At 40.1% G+C, this 26,070-nt stretch overlaps 1 protein-coding gene across 5 annotated transcripts in view; it reads right to left on the bottom strand.

Moving 5' to 3' along the window:
* The window catches only part of LOC137640057 (uncharacterized), an 897,648-nt gene that overhangs the window by 2,901 nt on the left and 868,677 nt on the right, over nucleotides 1-26,070 (bottom strand). For all 5 annotated transcript variants that reach the window (XM_068372478.1, XM_068372480.1, XM_068372479.1 and 2 more), the window contains 7 exons: nucleotides 21,553-21,744; nucleotides 20,929-21,220; nucleotides 20,519-20,767; nucleotides 20,059-20,354; nucleotides 17,985-19,776; nucleotides 16,413-16,645; nucleotides 54-189 (listed from right to left, as the gene is read on the bottom strand). In XM_068372478.1, coding sequence (XP_068228579.1) covers nucleotides 54-189; nucleotides 16,413-16,645; nucleotides 17,985-19,776; nucleotides 20,059-20,354; nucleotides 20,519-20,767; nucleotides 20,929-21,220; nucleotides 21,553-21,744 — 3,190 coding nt within the window. The remainder of the gene's footprint in view (nucleotides 1-53; nucleotides 190-16,412; nucleotides 16,646-17,984; nucleotides 19,777-20,058; nucleotides 20,355-20,518; nucleotides 20,768-20,928; nucleotides 21,221-21,552; nucleotides 21,745-26,070) is intronic.

Here is a 26,070-nt window from a genome sequence, read left to right as displayed (position 1 = left end):
CAAGTTTTGATTAGTTAATTAAAATTTAGTTAAAACACAAGTGATACAATTACCTGTAAATGTTGATGCACAAGTAAGATTTTCCTCAGAAAGGACTCTTAGAGGATGGTCATCGCTGGTTTCTACACTCATTACCTCACTCTGGCAAGGAGTATCAGCTAATGCTCTAATGATATCTTCCTCACATACCTATAAGAAAAGAAAAAAAATATTGTAAATAAGGTGAGTTACCATTGTAACATTGTAATTAGAATAGTCAGCAAATACCTGTAGTCTTAAAGTGTATGTAAATAGAATAGGCAACAAAATAGTATTAATTTTGTATGCAAATAGAACAGTCGACAGAGTAGTCTCAACTTTGTTTATAAATAGAACAGAGGGTAGAATAGTCTTAATATTGTAAATGGAACTGTTGGCAGAATATTTAATGTTGAGTAGAACAGTCCAGAAAATAATTTTAAAATTTCATTACCTATAAATATTTTTTGTTCCTACACAAATAGAAACCCTTGTCCTCAATGTAGGATAGATAGCAAGATGGGAGTACATGGTAGTTTAAGTTATAAACAGGTAGCTGGTAGTTAGTGACCAGGAGCATGAAAGTCCTTGCTCAATGAGTACTTTGAATTCAGCCGTCAGTGGGAACAGATGTTCTTCCATTGGCTTGAACATTTTGGCTAAATAATTAGTTTTTGTTTTTTTTCCGGCATGGTAGCAAGTTTGCTGTGGGGATGCCAGCAGATATGCAGACTTGCCCGGTGTGTTGGGACAATATTGTGGTACCTTTATGTGCACAGAAGAGAAGGATCCCACTTTTGTCCTGCCTGCAGAGGACACTCCTGCAGTTAGAAATCTCCATGCGACAAGTGTTGGGAGTGGTCACCCTCCTAGTGGATTGAGTATGGCAGAAGGGAAAAAAAGAGGTCCAAAAAGGATTTTTCTCCCTCAGGTAATCCTCAAAGTCAGAGAGATCATGATCTCTTCCTCCGAGCCCCGGTACGCTACCCTCTGACACTTCCCCATCGGTTTCTTCCAGAAGCTGTATGGATAATAGTGGTGGCCTTTTAACTTCGGGACAAGTCTCTTGACCCGAAGACATCTACATTTCCCCTAGAAAAACAGGAGGGAGGGATTCTCCTTTGGGAGTTTTCATAAGGTTGCATGTTGAAGGCTCCCTGGGAGGTATTTGGACCTCCGTGGGTCTGCAAGGAGTTGTTAGTGACAGGTTGTGCTTCGAAGGAAGCACTTAAAATTGTTTCTGCATAGGCACTGGACACCTTCGGCGTGACTCTTTCAAGAGGAGAGAAGAGCGAGTCTCTCCTTTTCTTGCTCTCGGACTCCTCCCTCCGAAATCAATTGCCATCACATCAGTCTCTACTCTTGAGACTACCAGGGGAGACATGTTTAGTGTTAGCATGTCCTTCCTCTGGGACGAGTGCTGGCTGTACAGGTATATGAGAAGTTCAAAGTTTGCGAGTGGATTAACTCGCCTGTCTCCACTAGACAATTCCTCCTCTCCTGAGCTTGTTAAGGTTTGGAACAGATGGATTACCATGTGCTATAATTACCCAGATGCGCCTCACCACTTGGGAGCGCCACCCAGAAGTGCCTTACGGGATCCAAGACATGCCGCTACAACGTGAACGTCAAGTTTGGAGCTTATACAGTAGTATGGAACTTTCAGTGAAGAGAGACCTTATACTTGTGAGAGCTAGAGCACGCGCCTTCAAGCCCGCGCTCATGGTTTAGACTTATAGGTTTACCTTATAGACCTCCCTGACTTTCAGCATTAAATTAAACTTCTCTGGGTGACCCTTGTCCTCAAACCTATAGCAGTTCAAGATCACCCAGAGTATTTTCTGACATTGATAACTACCAATGGTCTCTCATTGAATTTGTCTCTCTCCTTGAAGTCAAAGAGTTTCAAGTAGGGAATGCCTTCAATCTCCTTCAGAACAGAGGATAGGAAGTTGCCATCTAACCCCTTTCATCAAGGACTCATGCCTCAGAGAAAAGAAGGATTTTTAGTTGGTAACGAAGAACAAGGCACTTCATGTACCAGAAAGAGATTCTCGAGCTTCCTGGAGAGTTCAAGACTCAGGACCCAGACCCGATCCTTGAATGGTTATCGAGAACAGTCTCTATTGTTCTCGATCCCCCCTCTATGGAGAGAGGAGTTCTCTGGGTATGGTGTTGTAGAGGGAAGACATTACCTCTGACCAGGACTCGGATACTCCCTCAGCCTGCCATACCTGAGGCCCCATCTCATGGACAATGGCTGTTCCCCGCAGATGATCCTGCAAACTCGAGGAATCCTTTCTTGCCGAATGAGGAAACCTCAAAGCTCACAAAGGGAAAAGCTCGTAGGCCCATACAAGCAATGAGAAAAATTGTACAGTAGTTTCCTCTTTCCCCGATACCATGCACTGCAACTATGGAACAAAGCAGATCTTGGAAATTCTGAAGAATAATAAAGCCCTATACTGTATGTGTGGCTATGGAAAATTTTGGAAACCATAAGTAATCTGGAATGTAACGTGGGGATCATGCTTGTGCAGCTTGTGAGCCTGACTAATCATATTTGTGAAGCTTGTGCAAGTGGCAGAGATTGAAGATACTCCTTCACCCAGAGCAGTTGTCTTTGTAGTTATTATCCAAACGGTCGTAAGGAGGAGGGAACGGGAGCTGCGTCCCATGTCTCAATCGCGAGAACTTGGGCCCAGTTTCATACAAGACTGAGCACTGGTAACCAGTGTGTCAACTTCCGTACCCAATACTGAAGCAGGTTCTTGTGGAAGAAGCGTGACTGATCAGGGAATGTTCTTGTCTCTTGGATGTGCGAGAGGAATGAGCCCATCAATCTCCTTCACTTCTGGCAGATTTTTTCAGGGTAGCTTTTGTTGCTCATTAGAGTGGTAATGATGAAACTGAAACATCTCATAAATGTCCAGAGACAGGAAAGTGATTGCCAGCATTCTGACCAGCAATGCTTATGTTTAGTCACTTGCATGAAACCTGGCACAGGTATCAGCTCCTGTACTGTACGATATCTCGTACTGAAACGTCCATTTAGTAGGTTGTAGTTTGGTACAGTGCTGCTCATTACATGAAGCCTTGTAGAGGAATCGATTGATGTCTTGTGGCGAGATCCTGCCTGAGCGGTTGCCCTGTGCTTCATTGGCTTCTTCCTGACTGAAGGTTTGCCTTTGGTGAAGGAGATACAGTACTGTACAAGCAGTAGCACTCCTTCTCTCTATACCAAAAAAGAGAAAAATTGTCTAAAGAGAGGGAAAGAAGGGAAGAGGCACCCTTCCATCCTGACCAGCAGTGTGTATGGTCAGCACGTAAGACCCTTACTCCTCCCAGCATGAAGCTGAGCACAGTTAAATGTGTGTAAACCACCATACCAAGTACCTCAACACCTCCCTAGTTTTCTTGGAACTTAAGTAAAGAATGAGTAAATGATATGAATAATTCATTAATCAATTTGCATTGTAACTTAAACATTTTATATGATTGTTCGTTTGTTCGTACACAAATACAAACTCTTGTCCTTGTGTAGGAGTATGACTTATGCAAAGCTAGAATGGCCATTAAAACTTTTTGAGATACTGTAGTTATACTGCAATGGCTTGCAGGTGGCAGGCAAGTCGTGATCACTCGCTAGGAAGAGTAACCTCTTTGACCAGCCTCCAGATGATATATAGACTTGCTTCTTAGCATACTTATGTGGCGGTTTGTTCTTTTGTTTTTTCTTTCAGATTGCATAAATGGTCTTGTTTGAGAAATAATGGAAAAAGCCAAAGATAAGCAGTATTACCTGATAACTGTAATTGTGTGACGGTTATCGTACCGTCATTATTTATTCATACTTGTTTCTGTGAGGCAGCATGTCTGTTAATGTTCTATCACTCATGTGTATTACCCTAGACACTGCTGGTGCCCCAGTCAAGTAAGAATTCTCTCAAGCTTGAAAGGGAAGGGTGACGCCATTTTTTTATTCTTCGCTGTTTGCTGATCTTGGAAGGTGTTAAGGATGTATTAACTATTTATTCAATCATTTCTTTCACATAGAGTTTTTCAAGTGTGAGTGGGGGAAACAATATCAGAGAGTAAATGTTAGGAAGGAGTTCCTCAGGGTAGTGTGCTGAGTGTAACCCTGTTTGCACTACCAATTAATGGGATATCCTCGGTCATTCCCCGGGATGTTCTCTCAACACTATTTGTGGGAGATCTCTCCATATCATTTGCTAGAGCTAGAATGGCAGTGGTTGAGAGAAAACTACAACTCTCAATTGACAAAATTATTCAGCAGGCCGATGTGAATGGATTTAAGTTCTCGACAAGTAAAACTGTTGTTGTCCATTTCTGTTGTATTTGGGGAGTACATCCAGACCCAGATATGTACAGCAAAGGTCAACGGATTCCATGTATAGGTGAAGCTAAATTTTTAGGCTTGATATTTGATTGTAGGCTTACATGGGTTTCTCACTTGAAAGCATTAAAAGCTAATTGCCTTGAGGCTCTGAATCTTTTAAAAGTATTGTCTCATACATCATGGGGGCAGACTGCAATACTATTTTAAAATTATACAAGGCCTTGATTTTTTTTCAAAATTAGTTATGGATGTGAAATATACTCTGCAGCCACCCCATGCCGGTTAAAAATGTTGGATTCGGTGCATCATGCTGGGATTAGATTGTTCACGGGACCGTTTAGAACCTCGCCTATCCCAAGTCTCCTTGTTGATACTGGAGAGTTGTCTCTGGACCTTTGCCGAATGTCTGCTATTATTCGGTATTGGTTTAGATTTCAAAGACTCCTTAATTCTTTAGCCTTTCACACTGCAAGCCTTGTAAGGCACTCGACATACTTTGAGTTACACCCAAAATCTCCTCAACCTTACGGCTTTTGGGTGAAACAGCTATTAAACAATCTTGATATAATTAGAATTAAGGTGCTTCCATTTAAGGTATCATCAATGCCTCCATGGAAATTACCAGAGGTATCTTTTTGTAAATACTTTTCTGGGCTCCGACCTGTGCCGCGCAGTGAAATACTCCTAGAGCACTATTTCTAAGGAATATAACTGCTATATATTACCAGAGAAAAAAAAAAAAGCATAGGAATGCCAGGTTGAACCCAGCTCGCTCACCTATATAAGGTGTCGGTATAAAATACTGGGGCGTGATAATTCACAACCAGAGGTCTCGCACTATTTAGATATCTCCTCTTCAAAATCCCCGCCACAGCGAGGTGCCGTTCAACACTACTACCACTAACCCAACCCACGCCAGTGACGCAACTCCTTTATAGCACTTGTTGTTATTAAGTCCAACATGTTTTTTTCTTGTGTTTACCCTTGGATTTATCATTATTTTATAATCGATGGCCGATTCCCATGATACCCCATCGAAGTTAAGTACTTTATCCATGAGTTTTAGCGAGATTGGGCTGTGTAACCTCTGTTTTTATTATTGAGAAGTGTTTATATATGAACGGCGTCCCCGTTCTTACCGTTCATGGTTCGGCTCTGCCCTTTTTCTCGTTAGTTCGTCCGTCATTAATATTTGTTCGAACTTTTAGGAGTTTTTTCCTTACATTTATATAGTACACCATCTTTATGCTTTCATCTAGCATTAATTTTAAGTTATCCTATGATATCAGTGTTAGCGTTTCATCAAGGAGTAGGTTATGTTGGTATGCCTGCATTCGTGCATGTTGGTGGATTGCGTCACCTTTGAGATTGTTTCGCTAGTTCTAGGAAGACGACCATCTCACTTATTATTATTAAACCTTTTAGTTTTATTACGCTCCACCTAGTTTTACATTTGGTTCGAGTGGGACTCTCGCGTATTTTGTTGTTTTTACTGTTCGATCTACCGCTTCAGTAACTAGGTTGGTACCCCTGCTTTCCATCTGCTGATGGCGTCATGCTCCTCCCTTACCACTCGCCCGAGTCCCTCTCTCGCCATATTATTTCTGCATGCCTAACCTTACTTACGTGATTTCGCTTTTAATTCATTAATTATTTTTATGTATTTGTGCATTGATATTATATTTATTGCTTTACTCCGTTATGATCATATTTTTGGGATTTTCATGTCATGTTGAGGGGATCTCCAGTTGGTAGCCCTGTCTACCACTACGCACTGGTGATTCCCCGGTACCATACCCCCCCCCACAGGTTGGGGAGGCTATTCCATCCCCCCCTCCTCCAGTGTACACCCATCCTCTCACTCGATGGTTGTTGGTTATGACATACGGGTCAAGTATGCTTGTTCCTCAGTCTTCCCTCAACGTTCCGACATATTGAGGACTGAGTGTACCCACGGGGTGTGACTTAGTCTCATTCATTCATACCGGGCGGTTTCGTCTCCCCCCCTCCCGTCGCCCCGATTGGCCATCGGTCGGGGGAGGGGGAGGGCCGGGACCACCGGGGACTATCACACGTGATTAGTCGGTATGACTGCACCTTGGTGTAAATTTTGCTTTTAGCTATGGTTGTAAGAATGAGCACTTATATTAGGAGTGTCCCCACCTACGGTACCTCCTGCTATTATCGTCCGCATAGGACTTATTAATATCCCATATCATTATATTATATTCTACATGAATCATTACCTTCGTCCCGGTACCTCCGGTTGGGTAGTGGGGGTTCCATTGGCTCCCCCCGCGCTCTCCCGTGGTACCCATCGTCATCAGACATCGGAGCCTTCGGGCTCTTAAATACAAGATCTGTTGACACTGACACAGTTTTGATTAATATCCTCCCTCCGGGAGCCCTATTCAATTACAGACATTAGTTTTAGATCATAACTGGAGTTTTCTATTTATGTATTTTAAGGATGTATCTTCGGTTACTTTAAGTTTACTTTAAGTTACTTTAAGTTTACTTTACCAACCCTGTTCCCCGGCCCCGGAACTAGTTTTGATTATATTTATTCATCACTGTTTTTTGCATCCTTTTTCATCCCTTTTTATTTTATACCTCCCTGGTAATGACGGGATGGTATATTCCTCGCTATGACAATATTATTTCATTGATAATCTTAACTTATTACGGAATTGTTTCAACAATGTCTGTTAATTTTTATAATTTTTTCCCCGGTTACTATACCGGTTCGAAATTTTGTTCATAGCCTTTTGTCCCGATTTCATATCGGTCTATTTTAAGAATCCGGAACACCCGGATCTTTTTAGGTTATTAACCTATTATGGGATACTCACGTATCTGTATTTTATTCTATACTTCCCAAGTAGCGACGGGATAGTGTATTTCAAGCTATGACAATATTATTTCATTGATAACCTTAACTTATTACGGGATTGTTTTAACAATGTCAGTTTATTTATAAGTTTTTCCCCGGTTACTAAACCGGTCCTAGAGTTGTTCATAGCCTTTTGTCCCGGTTTCATATCGGTCTACTTTAAGAACCCGGAACACCCGGATCCTTTTAGGTTACTAACCTATTATGGGACACTCACGTATCTTTATTTTATTCTATACTTCCCAAGTAGTAACGGGATAGTATATTTCTCGCTATGACAATATTTTTTCATTGATAACCTTAACTTATTATGGAATTGTTTTAACAAAGTCAGTTAATTTATGATAAGTTTTTCCCCGGTTACTGTACCGATCTGAATTTTGTTCATAGTCTTTTGTCCCGATTTCATATTGGTCTAATTCAAGAATTCGGAGCATCCGGATCTCTCTAGGTTACTGACCTGCTATGGGATACTTATGTATCTTTATGTTATTCTATACTTCCCCAGTACCGACGGGATAGTATATTTCGCGCTATGACAATATTATTTCATTGATAATCTTCACCTTTTATGGAATTATTTTGACAATGTCAGTTACTTTATGAAAGTTTTCTCCCCGGTTATTATACCGGTCCGAAATTTTGTTCATAGCCTTTTGTCCCGGTTTCATACCGGTCTATTTTAAGAATTCGGAACACCCGGATCTTTTTGGGTTACTACCCTACTATGGGACACTGTAGGTGCCCCTGTCGTTACTATCTATAATTATAACTTCGGATATATTATTTTGGGATTTTCATTTTATTTCCTTTGTGATTGATCGATTTAAACATTTATTCTCGATCTATTTATTTTACATTCCCAACGGAGTTACCTTGTTCATTAGTAACGATATACCCTCTTTCGGAGCTCGCAGTCTCTTCTACCTTGGCGACTCTTTAGATCTGGGTTGGCGGGTTTGCCTGGAGTGTCAGGGCAAAGAGACCCTGTGTCTCTTCCTTTTAGGGTTTTCAAGGAAGTACGTGGCTGATGTCGGGCCACGTCCCGTTGTCCCTAAAGTTAAAGCTACCTGCCAGCCCTACCAAAGACTCACAGGTCTTCCAAATCACCAAACCAGTTAAGACTTCTCTTGGGTCGAGAGCGAAGCCCGGCCTGAAACCTACGACCCCGGAGGCTCCCTTCGATCCGGCAACCCTTTCCAGATTGATGCATGGCCTCTCGTGGCATGGTTAGTTTCAACCTGACCTTTCATTAGAAGAGGCCAGCGACCGATCCCAGGGATGAGGTAGAAATTTATTTCTATTTGAACACGATGTTGTGCTGATATTTATCCATATATATACATATATATATAAATTACGGACCTCTGTAGCTCACTGGCTCAAACCTCGTGTCACATACCGAGTCACCACGAATTATAGGATGGAAGATTCCTGGTGCCTCTGTGAACTTGACAATTGAATGGAATTATTGCCCATTAGGGGGAAGAGAGAGTGCTAAACCAGATAGCCTCTTACAGGGTCTCATTTGTTATGGGCTACCTCAACAGCACAATATATCATCCCGGATGCCTCTAAGCTCCCGGAATTCGTCGAAAGCAATCCATGGAAGGGGGCCTTGCGCTCTCCCTTCAAAGATGGTATGTTAACCATCGAAGGGTTTGGCACCCGGACTGTAGAAGATTTTGAATTCTACCCGCCGGGTCTACAGTTTCTCTCTCTGGTTTCGCATGCCTTACCGAGGAGACACTCGTAAGGTTTGACAAGGTCCCCAAAGAAACCAAAATGTACCCAAAGGGGCAGGCTCAGTCCACCTGGGTCCGGCCCTTAAACGAGTGGGAGTGTGTTAACACTACGTTAACACCTCACAAGAGCCCGTACACGATGTTTCTAGTGGAGGAGTAAACCCCTACTCCGTGTGTCACTAAGATATCGGACCTTGCTCAGCAGGCAATAAACGAGGACAAGCCGTTACCGCAGCTGAAGGAAACGCATCCGACCTCCCTCCTGTCCCTGGGGGATCACGATTGCTGGACTAACGCCCCGTCGACCTTCACATCGGGTAAATTAAGCGCTGACTGTGCTCCCATTCAGTTCAGTGAGTGGCTACCCAGGCTTCCGGAATCTCTGATATGCCTCGAGCTCGAAGCCTGTATGCGCCTGAGTAGACATATCAACTCGGCTACAATGGCAGAAAAGACCTCTTTAATGTATGAAGAAGAACCACCTTTTAAGGTCTTGACGAAGTCATTACTTCAAACCTTACTGTCTGATTCCTACGACTTCTTTGCGGCCAGACGTCGTTGCTGTAGGCATGTCTTGTCTGAGGCCACTATCAGACATGAGCCTAACAAGCTCATTAAAGCCCCAGTCTGGAGCTGCTAGGGTCAATCAGAGCCTCAAGGTTCGATGGGCTTAGTCCCCAAGCACAAGTTCGAACCGGCCAGCAACCAATCTCGAGGTAGAAAGAGTCTGAGATCTTTCCATTCCTTCCAAACCGGCAGTCCCAACAGGTGGTTCAAACCATCCCGGTGGCACAAGGGAGTCAACCTTTCACTTCGAAGGGTCAACCCCAACAGCAATACGTGCTGGTTCCTCAGTCCCAAGTAGCAACTACCTCCTATGCTACTTCCCCAGCCCTTAGGCCCACCTTTGAAACTCAGGATGCTTTCCAGGGTTACCAGCGCCCCAGAGGCGCTAGCTCGAGAGGAACTTTTCGCAACAGCTACTCTCGAGGCCGAGGAGGTAAATCCGCAGCAAATCATTGGGAGTTCTCAGGTAGGGGTAGGACTTTACATCTTCCGGAACCGTTGAACGTTCAACATTTGGGCTTTCAGTATAATTTCCAAAGGTCTGGGGTGGAGTTGGATAGAATGGCCCCCTCCACCAACCAGTTTTCATCAGCATCCAACGGAAGAGCTAGTCTTATATGAAAACGATTTATTGCAAAAGGAAGCAATAAAGAAAGTAAATCGTTTGTAATTTCAGGATCACTTGTTCAGCGGGCCAAAGAAAGACTCAGAATAGCGAAGAGTAGTCCTAGACCTGTCGCTTCTGAATTCTTACATTTAATGCGACAAGTTTCACATGCTGACCATCTCTCAGGTGCGGACCTTGCTTCTCTGTGGGGCCGTCACCTCCCCTATGGATCTTGCAGACGTTTGCTATCATGTTCCGAAAGCAAGGCATTTTCGTCCGTTTCTAGGCTTCAACTAGGCAAACTGCCTCACAGCAACTACAGAGTGATAATCTCTTACAACAGTTTTGGTTCCAAATCAACTTCGAGAAATCTCGTTTGGTCCCGAGGACAAGTTTCATGGTTAGGATTCAATGGGTTCTATGCTCCCACACTCTGTCTCCCAACAGCCAAGAGGAACGATATAGCAAAACACAATACGTTTTCTCAAAAACAAATTGTCTTCCAGAAGAAATCAAGAGAGAATCCTGGGTGCCCTCCAGTTTGCCTCAGTAACAGATATACTACTGAAGGCCAGACTGAAAGATATAAGCCGAGTATGGTGCTCCAGGAAAACGAGTAATATCGAGACAAAGGGCTCGACTCCAACCAATTCTGAAGAAAAGACTTCAACCATGGACAAAGGTCAAAATCTGGCAAATCCGTTTCCTTACAATATCCACCCCCAAGCTCGTCATTTACACAGACGCCTCCCTAACAGGCGGGGGGGGGGGGGGGGGGGGATACTCTCAGTACACGAAAGTCCTGGGACTATGGTCGACAATATTCCGCCAACTTCATATCAATGTTTTAGAGGCCATGGCGGTATTTTTGACCTTAAGCAACCGGCTCCAGCCAAAAAAACCAACATATCAGGTTTCTTCTAGATAGATAGTGGCGGACGCACTTTCGAGGACAACTCCGCTGGAGTCGGAGTGGTCACTAGACCCAATGTCCTTCAGTTGGATTCTTTCTCAGGTTCCGGATCTCCAGATAGATCTGTTTGCAACAAAGTCCAACTACAACTGGAGTGCTACGTAGCTCCCAGCCCGGATCCTCGGGCTTACGCCACAGATGCACTATCATTAGTCTGGAACACTTGGGAGAGAATTTACCTATTCCCACCAATAAATCTGTCGATGAAAGTGTTAGACAAGTTCAGGACTTTCAAAGGCCAAGTTGCTCTAGTAGTCCCCATCTGGCCCAAGCACAACGGGTTTCCCCTTCTGGTGGAACTGGGTCTCCACCTCGACAGATCCCCAATCCAATGCTAACACAAGCAGTACAACTCGCTGTGTGTTAGCTTCCTCAAATTCAGAATGCCCTACCTTTCTGGACTTTATGAAATTTGCAGCTCAAGAGGTGCAGATATTGATCCTCAAATACGTTATTTTTAGAATCAGATAAGAGGGGATCCACCCTTCGACAGTATGATTCGGCTGTTATGAAACTTGCCAGTTTTTAAGGGACTCAAAGGTTGAGACGATGACTATGAATCTGACAGTAACCTTCTTCAGAATTTTATTTGAATCAGACTTAGCGACTTGTACTATTACCACAAATTAAGTCAGCCTTGAAGGTTTTTTACAATTGGCTTTAATATTGCCCTTACAGATTCATACTTCTCATCCATCCCGAGAACCTGCGCCAGATTGAAACCATCAACTCACCCTAGCTCAGTTTCCTGGTTTCTGAATGACGTACTTAAGTTGGCTTCAGACACTCTTAACGAGACTTGCCATTATATTCCATTGGTTAGGAAATCCTTGTTCTTAATGAACCTGACTTCTGGCGCCAGAATATCAGAACTTTCAGCCTTGTCTAGAGATCCAGGTCATATTGAATTTCTCTCATCAGGGGAAGTACTCCTTTCCCCTGACAAAAGATTTTTAGCGAAAATGAGGACCCCCAGGACAGACGGTTCCCCTGGAAGATTGTCCCACTTCCGCAGGACCCATCTTTATGTCCAGTAAACACTCTGGAAGCCTACTTAAACATATCTCCCGTTCAGTCCTCGGGGCCCTTACCCATTAGAGAAGGTGAAGAACCATCATCCTGAAAGGACTCAGACAGAAGATTCTGCATTTCATTAACGGGCTACCTAGAATCATTCCCACATCACTCCCTCACGTCCATGATATATGAGCTGTAGCTACCTCAGTTAATTACTATGAACTTCACTGGACTTACTAAATATATAGGCCGGAAGTCTCCAACAGTATTTAAACGCCACTGCTTAAAACCTCTGGAAGCCTTATATTTGCTACAGTGGCAGCAGGGAATGTGATTCCTCCTGAACATAGTGAACCTTAATCAACTATGTCTTGCTATCCTCTTACCTGTTATTTTGGATTTTATTTTACTTCCTCAGGTATTGTTCCAAGATTTGGGACCATTTCTCTGGTACTATTTCACTGCGCGGCACAGGTCGGAGCCCAGAAAAGGGATTTTGACGAAGGAAAAATCTATTTCTGGGCGAGAGACCTGTGCCGCCCAGTGAACCCTCCCTTGACTTCCCTCCCAACATGGGCCCCAAACCTTGGGTGCTATGAGGAGTAACGTCACTGGCGTGGGTTGGGTTAGTGGTTGAACGGCACCTCGCTGTGGCGGGGATTTTGAAGAGGAGATATCTAAATAGTGCGAGACCTCTGGTTGTGAATTATCACGCCCCAGTATTTTATACCGACACCTTATATAGGTGAGCGAGCTGGGTTCAACCTGGCATTCCTATGCTTTTTTTTTTTTCTCTGGTAATATATAGCAGTTATATTCCTTAGAAATAGTGCTCTAGGAGTATTTCACTGGGCGGCACAGGTCTCTCGCCCAGAAATAGATTTTTCCTTCGTCAAAATCCCTTTATTAGAATTAAGAAGAATATGACTGACTTAGAATCCCGGTCTCTTTTTTTTATAGAACATGTTGCAGAACATAGGGGGATAGACTTTAATTTATACTGATGGCTCCCAAATGCTGATGCTGGTGATTGATTTGGAGTACATAGTAATGGTTTTAATTGTAGAAGTGCACTTCCTCTAACAGCTTCCATATTTACTGCCGAACTGTATGGCATACTAACCGCTATCGAGAAAATACCGTTGGAAAAGGAGGGTAATTATACCATTTTTAGTGATGCAAGGAGTATCCTTCAAGCTTTAGAAGTTTTTAATTCTAGTAATCCTCTAGTTTTAAAGATTTTAGAATGGCTTTTTATTATTGGACGGAGAGGTATAATGGTTCGAATTTGTTGGGTTCCAGGACATGTAGGTGTGTCTGGGAATGAGAAGGCAGATTCAATGGCGAAGAATGCTGCATCCAAGTTGCTGCCAAGAAGGTATCCCATTCCGTGTAATGATTTCCTACCTAACATCAAGAAATTGTTTTGTAATAAATGGCAATAGCACTGAGATAGTCTAGATACCAATAAAATGAGAGAAGTAACACATGTCATATCTCCTTGGATATATAACATGATGCCCCGAAAATGGGAGACGTCTCTTTGTTGTCCCCATATTGGTCACACTCGGTTGGCACACAAGTTTCTGCTGAAGGGCCAACACCAACCATATTGCAACGACTGTTTAGTACCTTTAACAGTGAGGCATTTGTTGATCAAATGTCCCAATTATATAACTTAAGAAATAGATAATTGTTTGAGGCTCAAGGTGAGGATGGCAGCATCCTTGCCAAGATTCTTGGACATGATGTGTCCTACTATGCAAGTGGCATTTTTAGATTTATTTCAGAAGCAGGTCTTCTGAAAACTATTTAACTTCTATAATGACATTCAACTTTTATGGTTTTAATTGAATATTCTTTTTTTTTCTTATATAAAATAAATGATATCGGCGTCAATGACCTTAAATGTCAGGAGGCCTGAAAACTTTAAATCAATCAATCAATCTTTAGGTCTTATTGTGAGCGAGAGCCAGTATCGCTGGTTCTAACAGTAAAGGCAATGGATTGTCATCTATGATGTCATAGTTCTTTCTCTGCCGGGCATCCGGAGAAGTAAGTGATTGAGTTCACTGCCCTAAGGGAGTGTGATATTCTTGCCACCTGGGCAAAGGTCCTCTTATTGGCCCCCTTCATCCCCTTTAATCTTGGCGAGTCTTGTAAATGAGATCCAATACCGTATCCTTTCATTCAGGAGTGACATAGGCAGTCACCCAAGGAGTCAATTTTCCTTACGCAAGAAGACACAATTCAACTCCTCCTGCTCTTAAGGGCGAGATCTTTGGACTGGCGGGCATGGGGCAGCACATCATCAGAATTCAGAACCATCATCTTGGGGGTACTCAAGTCCCAAGCTCACACATGTAGGAGCCCAGGTTGGGTCAGTCCTACGGTCTAGTTGAGGCTGGTGCCGAACCACGAATGCTTTCAAGGATATGGAATCTCGGGTTTTGAGAAAAAGTTCTTATGACGAGTCCTCGTATCTTTCCTCTCCCTGGGGCTGGCTTGTTAAAGATGCAAGGAGTAAGGAGGACTCCCTCCCTTGGGGCCTCTGATGGCCACAAAACCTTATGCTGCGGGGTCTTGGCGATCTTAGGTTGAAAATGCACAGCATAGTGAGCTAGATCAGAAGATTGACAAAGCAGGACAAAGGGCATGAGGTTCTGTCTCCTGAACAGACATGAAGGTGCTACTAAGACAACTTTCAATTCGAGAACACGCTCGCATGTCAGCGATCCTCCAGAACTCAAACACTTCAAAAAAAGAAAGAATTGAAGTAAATAGCTTATTTATTTGATAGGATTAACGGGAGAGAGAGCGGCACATCTTCACTCGACCAACCCTAAAGCAAAAGTGACGTCATATAACCGGGTGTGTGAGAGTAGGGTAGCTGGTTTATCCCACCCACGACTAAACTAGTGGTGGGCTGTTTTACCTTGCTAAAAAGTTTATAGCTAGTTTCAGCTTTCGCTAAAGATATTTTGTTTATTGAGACAATTTTTTGTTATTAAAAAGTATGCCGTTTTTTTTTTTTTTTCATGATAAAGTAAGTTGGTGCTAGTGAAGTCGATCCTCAATGTTAATGTTGTTATGATGCTCACCAAAGCAACCACTTTGCTGTTGGCAAACAAACCAGTCTGTATAAGGGCGAAAAAACATAGGTTGTTAAAAGCTGCCTGGCAATTTCAAAGACTACATTTTCTTTGTCTACGTTACCCTTTTTTAACCAATAAAAAGCATAAATCTTAGTTAGTAATTTTTTTTTTCTCCTGCATCTCAAACTATGCTTTACCATCCCTAACTAGTCTGTACAATTCTATATAATGTATGAAAAGTAATCGTGGTGAATCATCAGACAAAGGAAAACAGTTGATTGAGGAACTTATTAGGTTCTGTGAAGTTCAAAACAATTTTACTTATTGATATAAAGTCTAGAAATTAGATTAATAAATTAAAACATTTCTGTTAAAAGGCAAAGTCATCAAAACTAGGTTTAAGTTTTCTACATAAAATGTTTCTAGCAATCTAAGCTGGTCTCAAGATGAGTTATAAAAACATGTATACAGTATAAAATTTACATTACAAGAGCCATAATAATGTTCTCTTCTAGTATACTGAGGAGGCTTACTGGGTGGTAGAATGGTTCTTGACCTAATAACTCTGTACAAAAAATCTGGTAGTCAACAGTTTTGTTGAACTGAACTACCCACATATTCTTAACTAAACTTTGGACGCACAAATTTGTACTTTTTCTTGTTGTTTACAAGAAAAGGGCTTTAAATGCCTTTCTGTAAGAGTAGATGCCTTTTCTATATACAGTATATATATACAGGTATGTACATGAGTTTTATAAGAAAAATTTTAGACCTTAAGATATGAGCTTTCAACATTCTACAGAACCTATTGAATAGAACCTTTATATACGATATTAATTTTTCACAGCATATCCTAGAGGAGTAGACAGAGAAGTGTACCAAACACATAACAACGGTATCTTCAGAGTAGTTTCCATTCTTTAAAATAAAATCTATATCTGAAGGAATATCCCTTATGTTTACTACCTGTTGCCAGTAAAATTACCACTATTTGAATTTTGTCTTAAAAGACATTCATTTTTTTATAATTGCAATGTCTATAAACTACCCTTAAAATATTGCAATGTCTATAAACTACCCTTAAAATATTCTCCAAAAAATTACTATGCCAATTATACACCTGTGGTAAATAATTACCTGTATGCATGTGTCAACCGTGATCACAGGGTAATCAGGAATCTGAACTTCAATTAGTTCTGTGGAATGATGTGTTCCCGAGGAGGCTAGCGATCGTCTTATCCATCCTCTTTGAGGGGTTGTACTTTCTTCTTCATCTGCCTCATGTCCCGTTTCATCACCATCATCTTTCCCAAGCTCTTCAATGTCTGTTCCTATTGCTGCTTCTAATTCAGGCTCTTCTAACACCGTTGCTGTAATAAACATTTTTTTTTTAGTTGTCAAATACTGTACAATATACATATTGTGAGATAGGATGCAAAGCAAGGGAAATTCAATCGACATATTCTACAATTTACAAACTCAAATGAGCAGATAATGATCCCATGATACTTGAGAATGTGGAAGGTTCTGCATAGTAAGTGAGAAAATCTGATTGGAAGTTCTGCATAATTAATTTTAAAAACTGTGATAATGTTGCAGTATAGGGACTTCTTTCAGGCTGTATCAAGGTCACTACAGACTATTTAGGTTCTTAAGGATATGTATTGCCATGCATATGCATACACCAATACTGTAAATACATGTATGAGTCAAAGCTACCTTTTCATTTTTTTGGTACGCTTCCTGAATCTTTGAACTTAAAAATACTTGATGATAATTATAATCCAAATTTTCATAGCTAATTCAAAAACCATAGCATTCAAGAAGTTTATTTTTTTTTCATATATATATATATATATATATATATATATATATATATATATATATATATATATATATAAATGGTGTATCATATGAAGACTCCTAATTTCTGTTAAAACTGTATAACACGGGTACCTTGTAAAATTTCTATGGGACCTTACAAACCAGGCCACTGAAGCATCAAAATAATGATAAGACAGTAATCTTGCCTCTAAATGTAAAACACAAAGGTGTAATGATAACAGTAATTCCATCTGTAAAAGAAAAACACAAATGTGTACATTCATTACCTCTAATGTAGTTTTTTTATTTCCTTATTTCTTTTCCTCATTGGGCTACTTTTTTCCTGTTGGAGCCCATGGGCTTATAGCATCTTGCTTTTCCAAGTAGAGTTGTAGCTTAGCTAATAATAATAATACGGCTGCATGCACAGTAACCGGTAAGACACGACATTAAATCAGTCTATGCTTCATTCCACAATTCTCTCTACCAGTGTTAGTGAAGCATTCAACTTTTCACTCACCACTCGCCAAGTGCACTGAGTGAGTTAGACAACTGTATATCCATCAATGTATACATTAAATTATTATACACTACTGTAGTGCCCAGCCCAGAGTCTACAATTACTGCCTGCTTTGGCTGAAAGTGTTTAAACATTATAAGCGAATTCATTCATTTTACATAAAATCTCTTGACTTGGAGTATTAAAAAAGAATGTGTTTATGATATTACAAGTACTAAATTAACATGCATGGAATTAAAAAGGAGTTCATTAGTAAAAACAATACACAAATGGTGAATTGTATGGTAGGTTGCATACAGTAACTTGTTTATCAACCCCATTTATAGTATAACCTATGTACACTGAATAATCTTTAAGCAGCTTACCTAAACCTTGGTGTGCTTGTCTTTTACATTCTTCCTCTTCACAAGACAAAAGAGAGCTCAGTTCTTCACACTCTTCAGCTAATGCTTCACACTGAGAACATATATCATCAATTGAAGGCTCATCTGCTACAGAAGCTTCATCTGGTGAACAATGTGGTTCAGTACTCTTCTCATCTACAGTGCATTCTTTTGGTAGTGATTCTGCTTCATTAGATGGTGGATCAGGTTCTTCGGGGGGTTTGGGATCTTCAGCTGGTATCAAGTTTTTACGTTCTAGCTCTTCAATGAGATTAGGTTGTGGTGGCATAGTAGTACTTGTGCCGTTTGCCTGACCTGCACCAGAGGGTGGATCTTCACTCAGGGTGTCTTGATCACTGTCTAACGTAGATTCTTCACAAGTGCGGAATTGAGTAAGATGAGTGAACTGTTCTTGAGTGGTAGAATTCTGTGTTGGAGTTTGAGGTGGGACAGTTTGCTGTTGCTCCAGCTGTTGTACAACCTGGGCTGTCTGAACTGCTACCCATCTTTCTATCATAGTTTTTTTATGATCATCCATAAAACCATAACCTATAGGGGTAACTTGTGGACCATCAACCCAAGTTTCTGATTTTTCTTTTTTCATCTTTTGTGCAGCTGCCACACGTGACTTATGAACCCTTGGGCCATCAATCCACTGTTCGTCAGACACTACTCCATCAGTTGGATTCTTTGCATTTAATCGATTTGATTGCTGAGCAAGTTGTTGCTGTTGAAGCTGTTGTAGTTTCAATTGCTGTTGCTGTAACTGTAGATGCTGTTGTTGGAAAGTTTGATGTTGGTATTGCTGTTGCATGCTTTGCTGTTGGCCTGGCTGCTGTAAACTCTGTTGTTGACTTTGAAGTTGTTTCTGTTGCTGATACAATTGAAAGTGTTGAATTTGCTGCTGTTGCTGAATTTGCTGCTGCTTTGTTTGGGGGTGCTGTAGCAAGTATAAATGTTGCTGCTTCAATTGTTGTTGGATATGCTTTTGACTTAGCTGTTGGAGTTGTTGTTGCTGCTGCTGCTGCTGTGGCTGTTGTTGTTGCTGTTGTTGCTGCTGCTGTTGATGTTGATGTTGCTGCTGTTTATGTTGTTCCTGTTGTTGTTGTGGTTGAAGTGGTTGTTGCTGTTGATGTAACAGAATAGTCTGTTGAGGATGATTACCAGTTTGCCTGTATGTTGGTACGAGATTATTTGGCTCCTCATAAGCATTATAATTGAAATGCCTTAAATCACCAGGCACCAGGGGACCTAGCGTAACTTGTGGTTTGAATGAAGAAAGGAGAGGTTTTTGACCCACTTTATTATATGCAACATGACTCACCCCAGGTTGGTGGCGTATGAAGCTACCACCAGGAGTTACTTTCCCACTACTGAGAGGACTATTTGCATTACTAACTGTTCTAGGGGGTGGTCTTGGTTTTCCATGTGATCTTCCATTGGGTACTGAGCGAGAAGTTGGTGTTGGGCTGGCTGATGCAGCACGTCGGGTATGGGCAGGAGTAGGCGATGCAGAGTGAGGCCTCAAATGTTCCATTGATCGAAGTCGAGTAATGGGCCACATTTGCTGATTAGTATGATGAGGCATAAACACTGGGGGATGTTCATTATCTGTTGCATCACCAGGACCACCACCACCAATGTAAATGACTGTATCACAAGACTGCTCTGATGAGGAGAAATCTATAGATGAGGAACCAGCTGACGTATCTCCACCGGAAGATCGACTACGAGAACCCTCAGAACTACCTCCAGAATTTGAACCACCAATACCCTGAAAATATTCCAAAGATAATTAGCACAACTGTCATGTGTCCATGTAATTATTTGCAACACCTAATTCTCTTAAAAAATCCTAACGAGTACAATACTCTTCATTAGATAGGTAGTAGTTTACAAAAATTTCAAATTAAGTTTACATTTTCATGTTCACAAAGTAAAGCTTAAAATTCATTGGTACTAAGGATGGAAAATATTCTACTAAAATAGTAAATGTCTCATTCTTTATCACTGAACTTGAAAAGTAACAGAAGCAAGCACTTGAATGAATAGGTACCTTTAGTTTCTTGCGTCTCATCCGGTGGACTCGAGAAGCTAATTGCAGAGTAGCTAGTGTGTGTTGAGCATGCCGTGGTGAAGGAGAAATATGTACAACCATTGCAGCATGACAAGTTACAGATCCCAGAGCTTCTCTAAGTAACATTGTTAATTTGTTTTCACGATGTGGAAGGTAACGTTGACCATTAAATATTGCTAAGAGAACAGAAGTCAGGGCAGACAAAGACATCCCTCCATTACTCCCACTTACATCCCCAACGTCAATCATATGAAGACGGCTACGCCCACCAACAACTGTAAAAGCAAAAATTAGAACATCAAAGCTTTAATGAGAACTAGTAATATATTTTGTATTTCTTACTTCATTATGGATAATATAGAATGATAAAACATCTTGCATTCAAATAAGTAAAACAAAATCCAATTCTCTACAAAATAAACAAATACTCATGTATTACCTCCTCCTTTTCCTGACTTGTCAACAGCATACTGATAAATATGTAAAGTGTAGAGTAAAGTGGCAGATCCAGGAGGAGGGGCAGGTTGAGAAGACTGGACTTGAGAATGAGCATGTGAAGAACGAGCAGCAATGGCAACATCCAAATAATGTGCGGCTGTTTCAGGTGAGGGCGCTCTAAGCTCAGCTACTGAAGATAGGTAACCTCCTGTTGTATCACGCAGTAATGCACCAGGAGATGCTTCGCCTTCTGCAAGATAAAATTTATATTTAAAAAAAGTTACTTTACTCAGTGATAAATCAAATTTATATTACTGATTTAATGATACAATATACATTTACAGGTAAATAAACAAGTCTCTTGTGTCAGTATTAAGAAAACTGTCAAGGTTGAAAACAGGAAATCAATACCTTGCGCATATTCGGCGAGAAGATCAGTAAGCATTGCACCAGCAGCATCAACTGCAACAGCAGATACTCTAACACTGAATCTGGCACCACTTTTCGCCTTCTGCTCAACAATGGCTCGGTATAACCATGCTATAGAAGATGGCATAACACCTAGTTCTCCAGGACCCGTGTGTGATCCCAGCATGGTGTAGGTTTTACCTAAATCAGCCCCTCCAAAACATAACACACAGCCATCATTCCCTGCTAGCACAGCATGTAAGACATCTACAACTGCTCCAGTGACAACTTCATTCTGTCAATTGATGAATACAGTAAAGGTATATTAGAAGACGTTTTATATTCTATAAGAATAGGAGTAATATAGTAGGATATTCCTGACATAAAATATGAAACACTATGTCGGATACATAGCCAAATCTACAAAAAATAATGTAACTGTAATCTTGAAAAAACAGTAATATATCCAAGAGTATTTAATGAATGGCTATTGAAAAGATGTAACTTTCATCATTAAAGTGAGTAAATGTCTCTATCAGTAATTATTTGGAAATTTATGAAACTCCAGTGTTCCCATTTTCTAGATAGAAAAAAAAGTTTAAATCCTGATAACCTTTAGTCTCTCACCTGTGGGTCTTCCTGGTTGTAGACTTGGTCAAAGGCAAACATTTTTGGAGCAGCCACACCGACCCTCTCTTGGGGTTGTTTTGCTTGAGGTTCGACAAGGGTTACTTGACGGCGTCGTTTATCTAAGGTCAAGACCTCCGATTCACCTTCCGTCACCGTTATTTTGGGAGATACTCTCAAAACAACACGCACCTGCATAAAAAAGTGGGTTATATTTATTCTCAATAAAACTGCTGAAGTTATTTTTGGGGAATTATTACTTAAAACTGGTTAATTTTCAATAAAAGTTTCACGAAAATTCTGATAAATTTAGCACCACTTATCTAATATGCATATATTGTGGAAGAGCTATAATAATACAAGTCATTTTTGGGGGGTTGGTATGGGACTGCATTGCAGGTCAACACTAAAAACCCCTTGTCACACGCATTGCAGGTCAACACTAAAAACCCCTTGTCACACGCATTTGGGGAAGGACAATTGCTGACCAATGTAAAATCAACCACCGTACCTAGACAATTATCCTAGTTGATAGGGGGAGGTAGTGGCTTCTGGCATCTCATGCAGTACATTGTACGCATAATTTGTCTTTATGGAAATCCTTTGATTCTAGTAACCTAGCTTTTTTGCCAACTTTGCAGTCTGGAACTACTGTACTTTACCTGTTCCCATTTCCTTTCCATTTAAATGTCCAACGTACTGATGTCTGCGAGAAACAATCGCAAACTACCTTCGATGAATGCTTACACCATAACCTCCACACATGAAAATATAATTACAGTATATTTTCTCGCCTTACTATACCACTTGCCTACATATTATAGCCTAAAATTTTTCTCAAAACACATTTATTACTGGAATATTATTCACTCTCCCTCTTACCCTTTCCAAAATTTTTTTAAAATACTGTACAATCACAATACCATTTTAATTAGGATTTTGGTTTGATACATAATATTGGGAATAATAATAATAATGGAAATATTATTAAGCTTAAGTGTGGTGCAAGTATCATTGTAGGGACTATAGTAATAATGTACACGAAAATTTTAATTTAAAAAAAAATAGTTTTGAAAAAAAAAATTCCAGAAAAGTGGTTTTGAAAAAAAAAAATAGAATCTCCAGAAAAATAAACATCTATGAGTCATATATAATGGTATGCGGAGGCTGTTAAATAACTTTGAAAACCAGCTATCACCACAAGAGCTGTGAGAAAAAAAGTTAAAAAAATGTAATATTACTAAATAATCAAAGCGCATTACAACGCAAAATACAATGGAAAAATAGTTAGGATTGAGCTACCGTTCTTATAAACTACAATACTAATAAAATGAAAAATACACGATTGAGCTACCGTTCTTATAAACTGCAATACTAATACAATGAAAAACACTTAGGATTGAGCTATCGTTATAAACTGCAATACTTTAAAAAAAAAAAAAAAAAACGCCAGGCCTATATTTCCACTTTCCAATGAAAATCGAGGTAAAAACTTAAATGTAAAAAGGATCATTGCCATTTGCATTGGCAACCATAATTGCAAGTGGTAACATTTATAATGATCGCGAAATTGAGTTAATCACGACAATAATACAACTTTGACAGTTTGACAAATCCTGCTCTTGGACATTTGCATTATATCCAAGGTTTGGGGCGACATGACAAAGACACTGATAAATGGTCGATGGTAGGGAGAATGAAAGATGGGGGAAGGGAGTTGCCATCAAGGGAGTGATATTCCCCTTTATGAGAGAGTGGGCAAAGTCAAATTATGATTTGGTTAAAAACGCCGATCTTGTAAAGAATTTATGTAACAAGTTTTTTAAGTTAATAAAGGGGAAAGTAATAAAGCGCATAGCAAATGTTGATACTGGGATTAAAAAGAAAAACCTCAAAGACAAACCTTCACTTGATAGTGGCAAACACAAAGGCTCAAACGGCGTTACTCAAAATATGTAAGAATTGTACCACCGCAACTCTGGAGTTTTCTAATGAGATGAAGAATGCCGGAGAGAGAGAGCGAGGCTTGAACCCTAAAGCCTGAATGAGGAGGTGCCCTGTGTTCACAACAATGTGGTTAATTAGCTTTTCTTTGAAGCGAGTTCATGAACACATCACGATGAAAAGACACTGTCAACACAGAGATTAATTAAGTGCGCCTAAAAAGGAAAGAAAAGCGGAGAACAGAAAGAAGCGAATCAAAAGGTAACAAGCATCGGGGAAGCAAACGCAAACACACACACGCACGTGCGCACAAACAAACGGCCGTCAAAGGGGATTGCAAATATAACTTTACAAAATATCAACGAAGCCGAGCGCCAACTATTGGATCATTTATTGGAGGATTAACCCTTTGTGTTTTCATTGGTTTACCCGGAGCGATTGGGCCCAAGTTAAAATAATATGACTCGATGAATTCAAACAGTCGGCTAAAGCTAAATATGTAAGAGGATTTGTCCATGCATACAAAATGCACGTCGGAAAACCGCCAAAAGACTATTCTGAAACTCCTACATCCTTTAATAAGAAGAAAACATCAAAGACTTAATCAAAGGTCTTTTATCCTTGAAACAATCTGCCCTCTATTAATATTGCATAGGGCAGAGGGTCGTTGAATGGCAAAAAATTATTTGCAAAACAGTTCACTTTAGTCATTTGCCAGTGCTATACATCACCTTTTTTTTGTCGTTTAATGTTACGTAAATTACAATACGAGAGATATCAAAAGTGAAACAACAAAAAATTGATATGAAAATTTTGCAGTTTTAATTATAAACCGTGTCTGAGTACTATATATCAATTCCAAACAATACCATATAAGTGGAACATTATATCAAATTTATAGTTTCTCTCGAGAGCACTGGTCACAGTAACACGAGGAAGCTTAAAGTGTGTGTGTGTGTGTGTATCAATTCCAAACAATACCATATAAGTGGAACATTATATCAAATTTATAGTTTCTCGAGAGCACTGGTTACAGTAACACGAGGAAGCTTAAAGTGTGTGTGTGTGTATCAATTCCAAACAATACCATATAAGTGGAACATTATATCAAATTTATAGTTTCTCGAGAGCACTGGTTACAGTAACACGAGGAAGCTTAAAGTGTGTGTGTGTGTGTGTGTGTAGTTAAATGAAAGATTAAAAAAAGCAAATCAGACAATGGCTAGGTTAAGTAGAATTTGGAAATCAAATCGCCTGAAATTACAAATAAAAATCACACTATGAGTTTAGTGAGATCGGTGTTACTGTATGGACATGAGTCATGATATGACAATGAAACATTCTCCAATAGATTTACGGAAGGATATTGTGAGTTAAACGGCAGGAAAGGATTAGCAATGAAACTATAAGAGAGATTATTCGAGTGCCATATGTTGATATCATGATGAGGGGTAGATTGACATAGTTTGGGCATGCTTTTCGCAATCCCCAAGAGAGATTAGTTCACCAAACGTCCAGGTGGGCTCCACAAGACACTAGAAGAGTTGGAAGACCCAGGCCTACAGGTATGAGAATTATGAAGCGCGAGGTAGGAGATGATGAATTGAGATGTATTGAATTAAAAGCTCAAGATGGAGACGACTGGTGAAATCTAACCTTGGCCCTTTGCGTCAATAGGCGTAGGAGAAGATGATTATTGTATATCTATCTATCTATCTATCTATCTATACACACACACACACATATATATATATATATATATATATATATATATATATATATATATATATATATATATATATATATATATATATATATATATATATATAATTTTCTTTTAGCAATATATTTATCTAATTGACACAGTGTTCATTACCTATATTTCTCCGACCAAAAGAAAATCGACTATAAATTCGACGTTCAGCTTTGCTAATTATAAAATTAATATCACTATTATCATCATCATCATCTCCGACGCCAATTGACGCAAAGGGCCTCGGTTAGATTTCGTCACTCGTCTCCATCTTGAGCTTTTAAATTAATATTTATCCATTCATCATCTACTTCACGTTTCATGGTCCTCAGCCATGTAGGCCTGGGTCTTTTAACTCTTCTAGGGCCTTGTACAGCCCAGTTGAACGTTTGGTGAACTAATCTCTCTTGGGGAGTGCGAAGAGTATGACCAAACCATCTCCATCTACCCCTCACCATGATCTTATCCGCATATGGCCCTTGAGTAATCTCTCTATTATAGTTCCATTTCTAATCCTGTCCTGCCATTTAACTTACGATATTCTTCTGAGGATTTTGTTCTCAAATCTACAAAATCTGTTGGATATTGTTTCATTGCCATACCACGACTCATGTCCATACAGTAACACTGATTTCGCTAAACCGATATATAGCCTGATTTTTATATGTAATTTCAGGCGATTTCTTTTCCAAATTTCACTTAACATAGCCATTGTATGATTTATTTTTTTTCTAACCTTTCATTAAGCTCAAATTCTAAAGATCGTGTATTAGAGACCATAGTAACTAAATATTTAAATGATTTCACCTCATTCATCAATC

The sequence above is a fragment of the Palaemon carinicauda genome, chromosome 4 (genome assembly GCF_036898095.1).
Source record: "Palaemon carinicauda isolate YSFRI2023 chromosome 4, ASM3689809v2, whole genome shotgun sequence".
NCBI lineage: Eukaryota > Metazoa > Arthropoda > Malacostraca > Decapoda > Palaemonidae > Palaemon > Palaemon carinicauda.
Note: the sequence above shows the minus strand (reverse complement) of the source record. Positions and strands in the feature narration are given on the sequence as shown.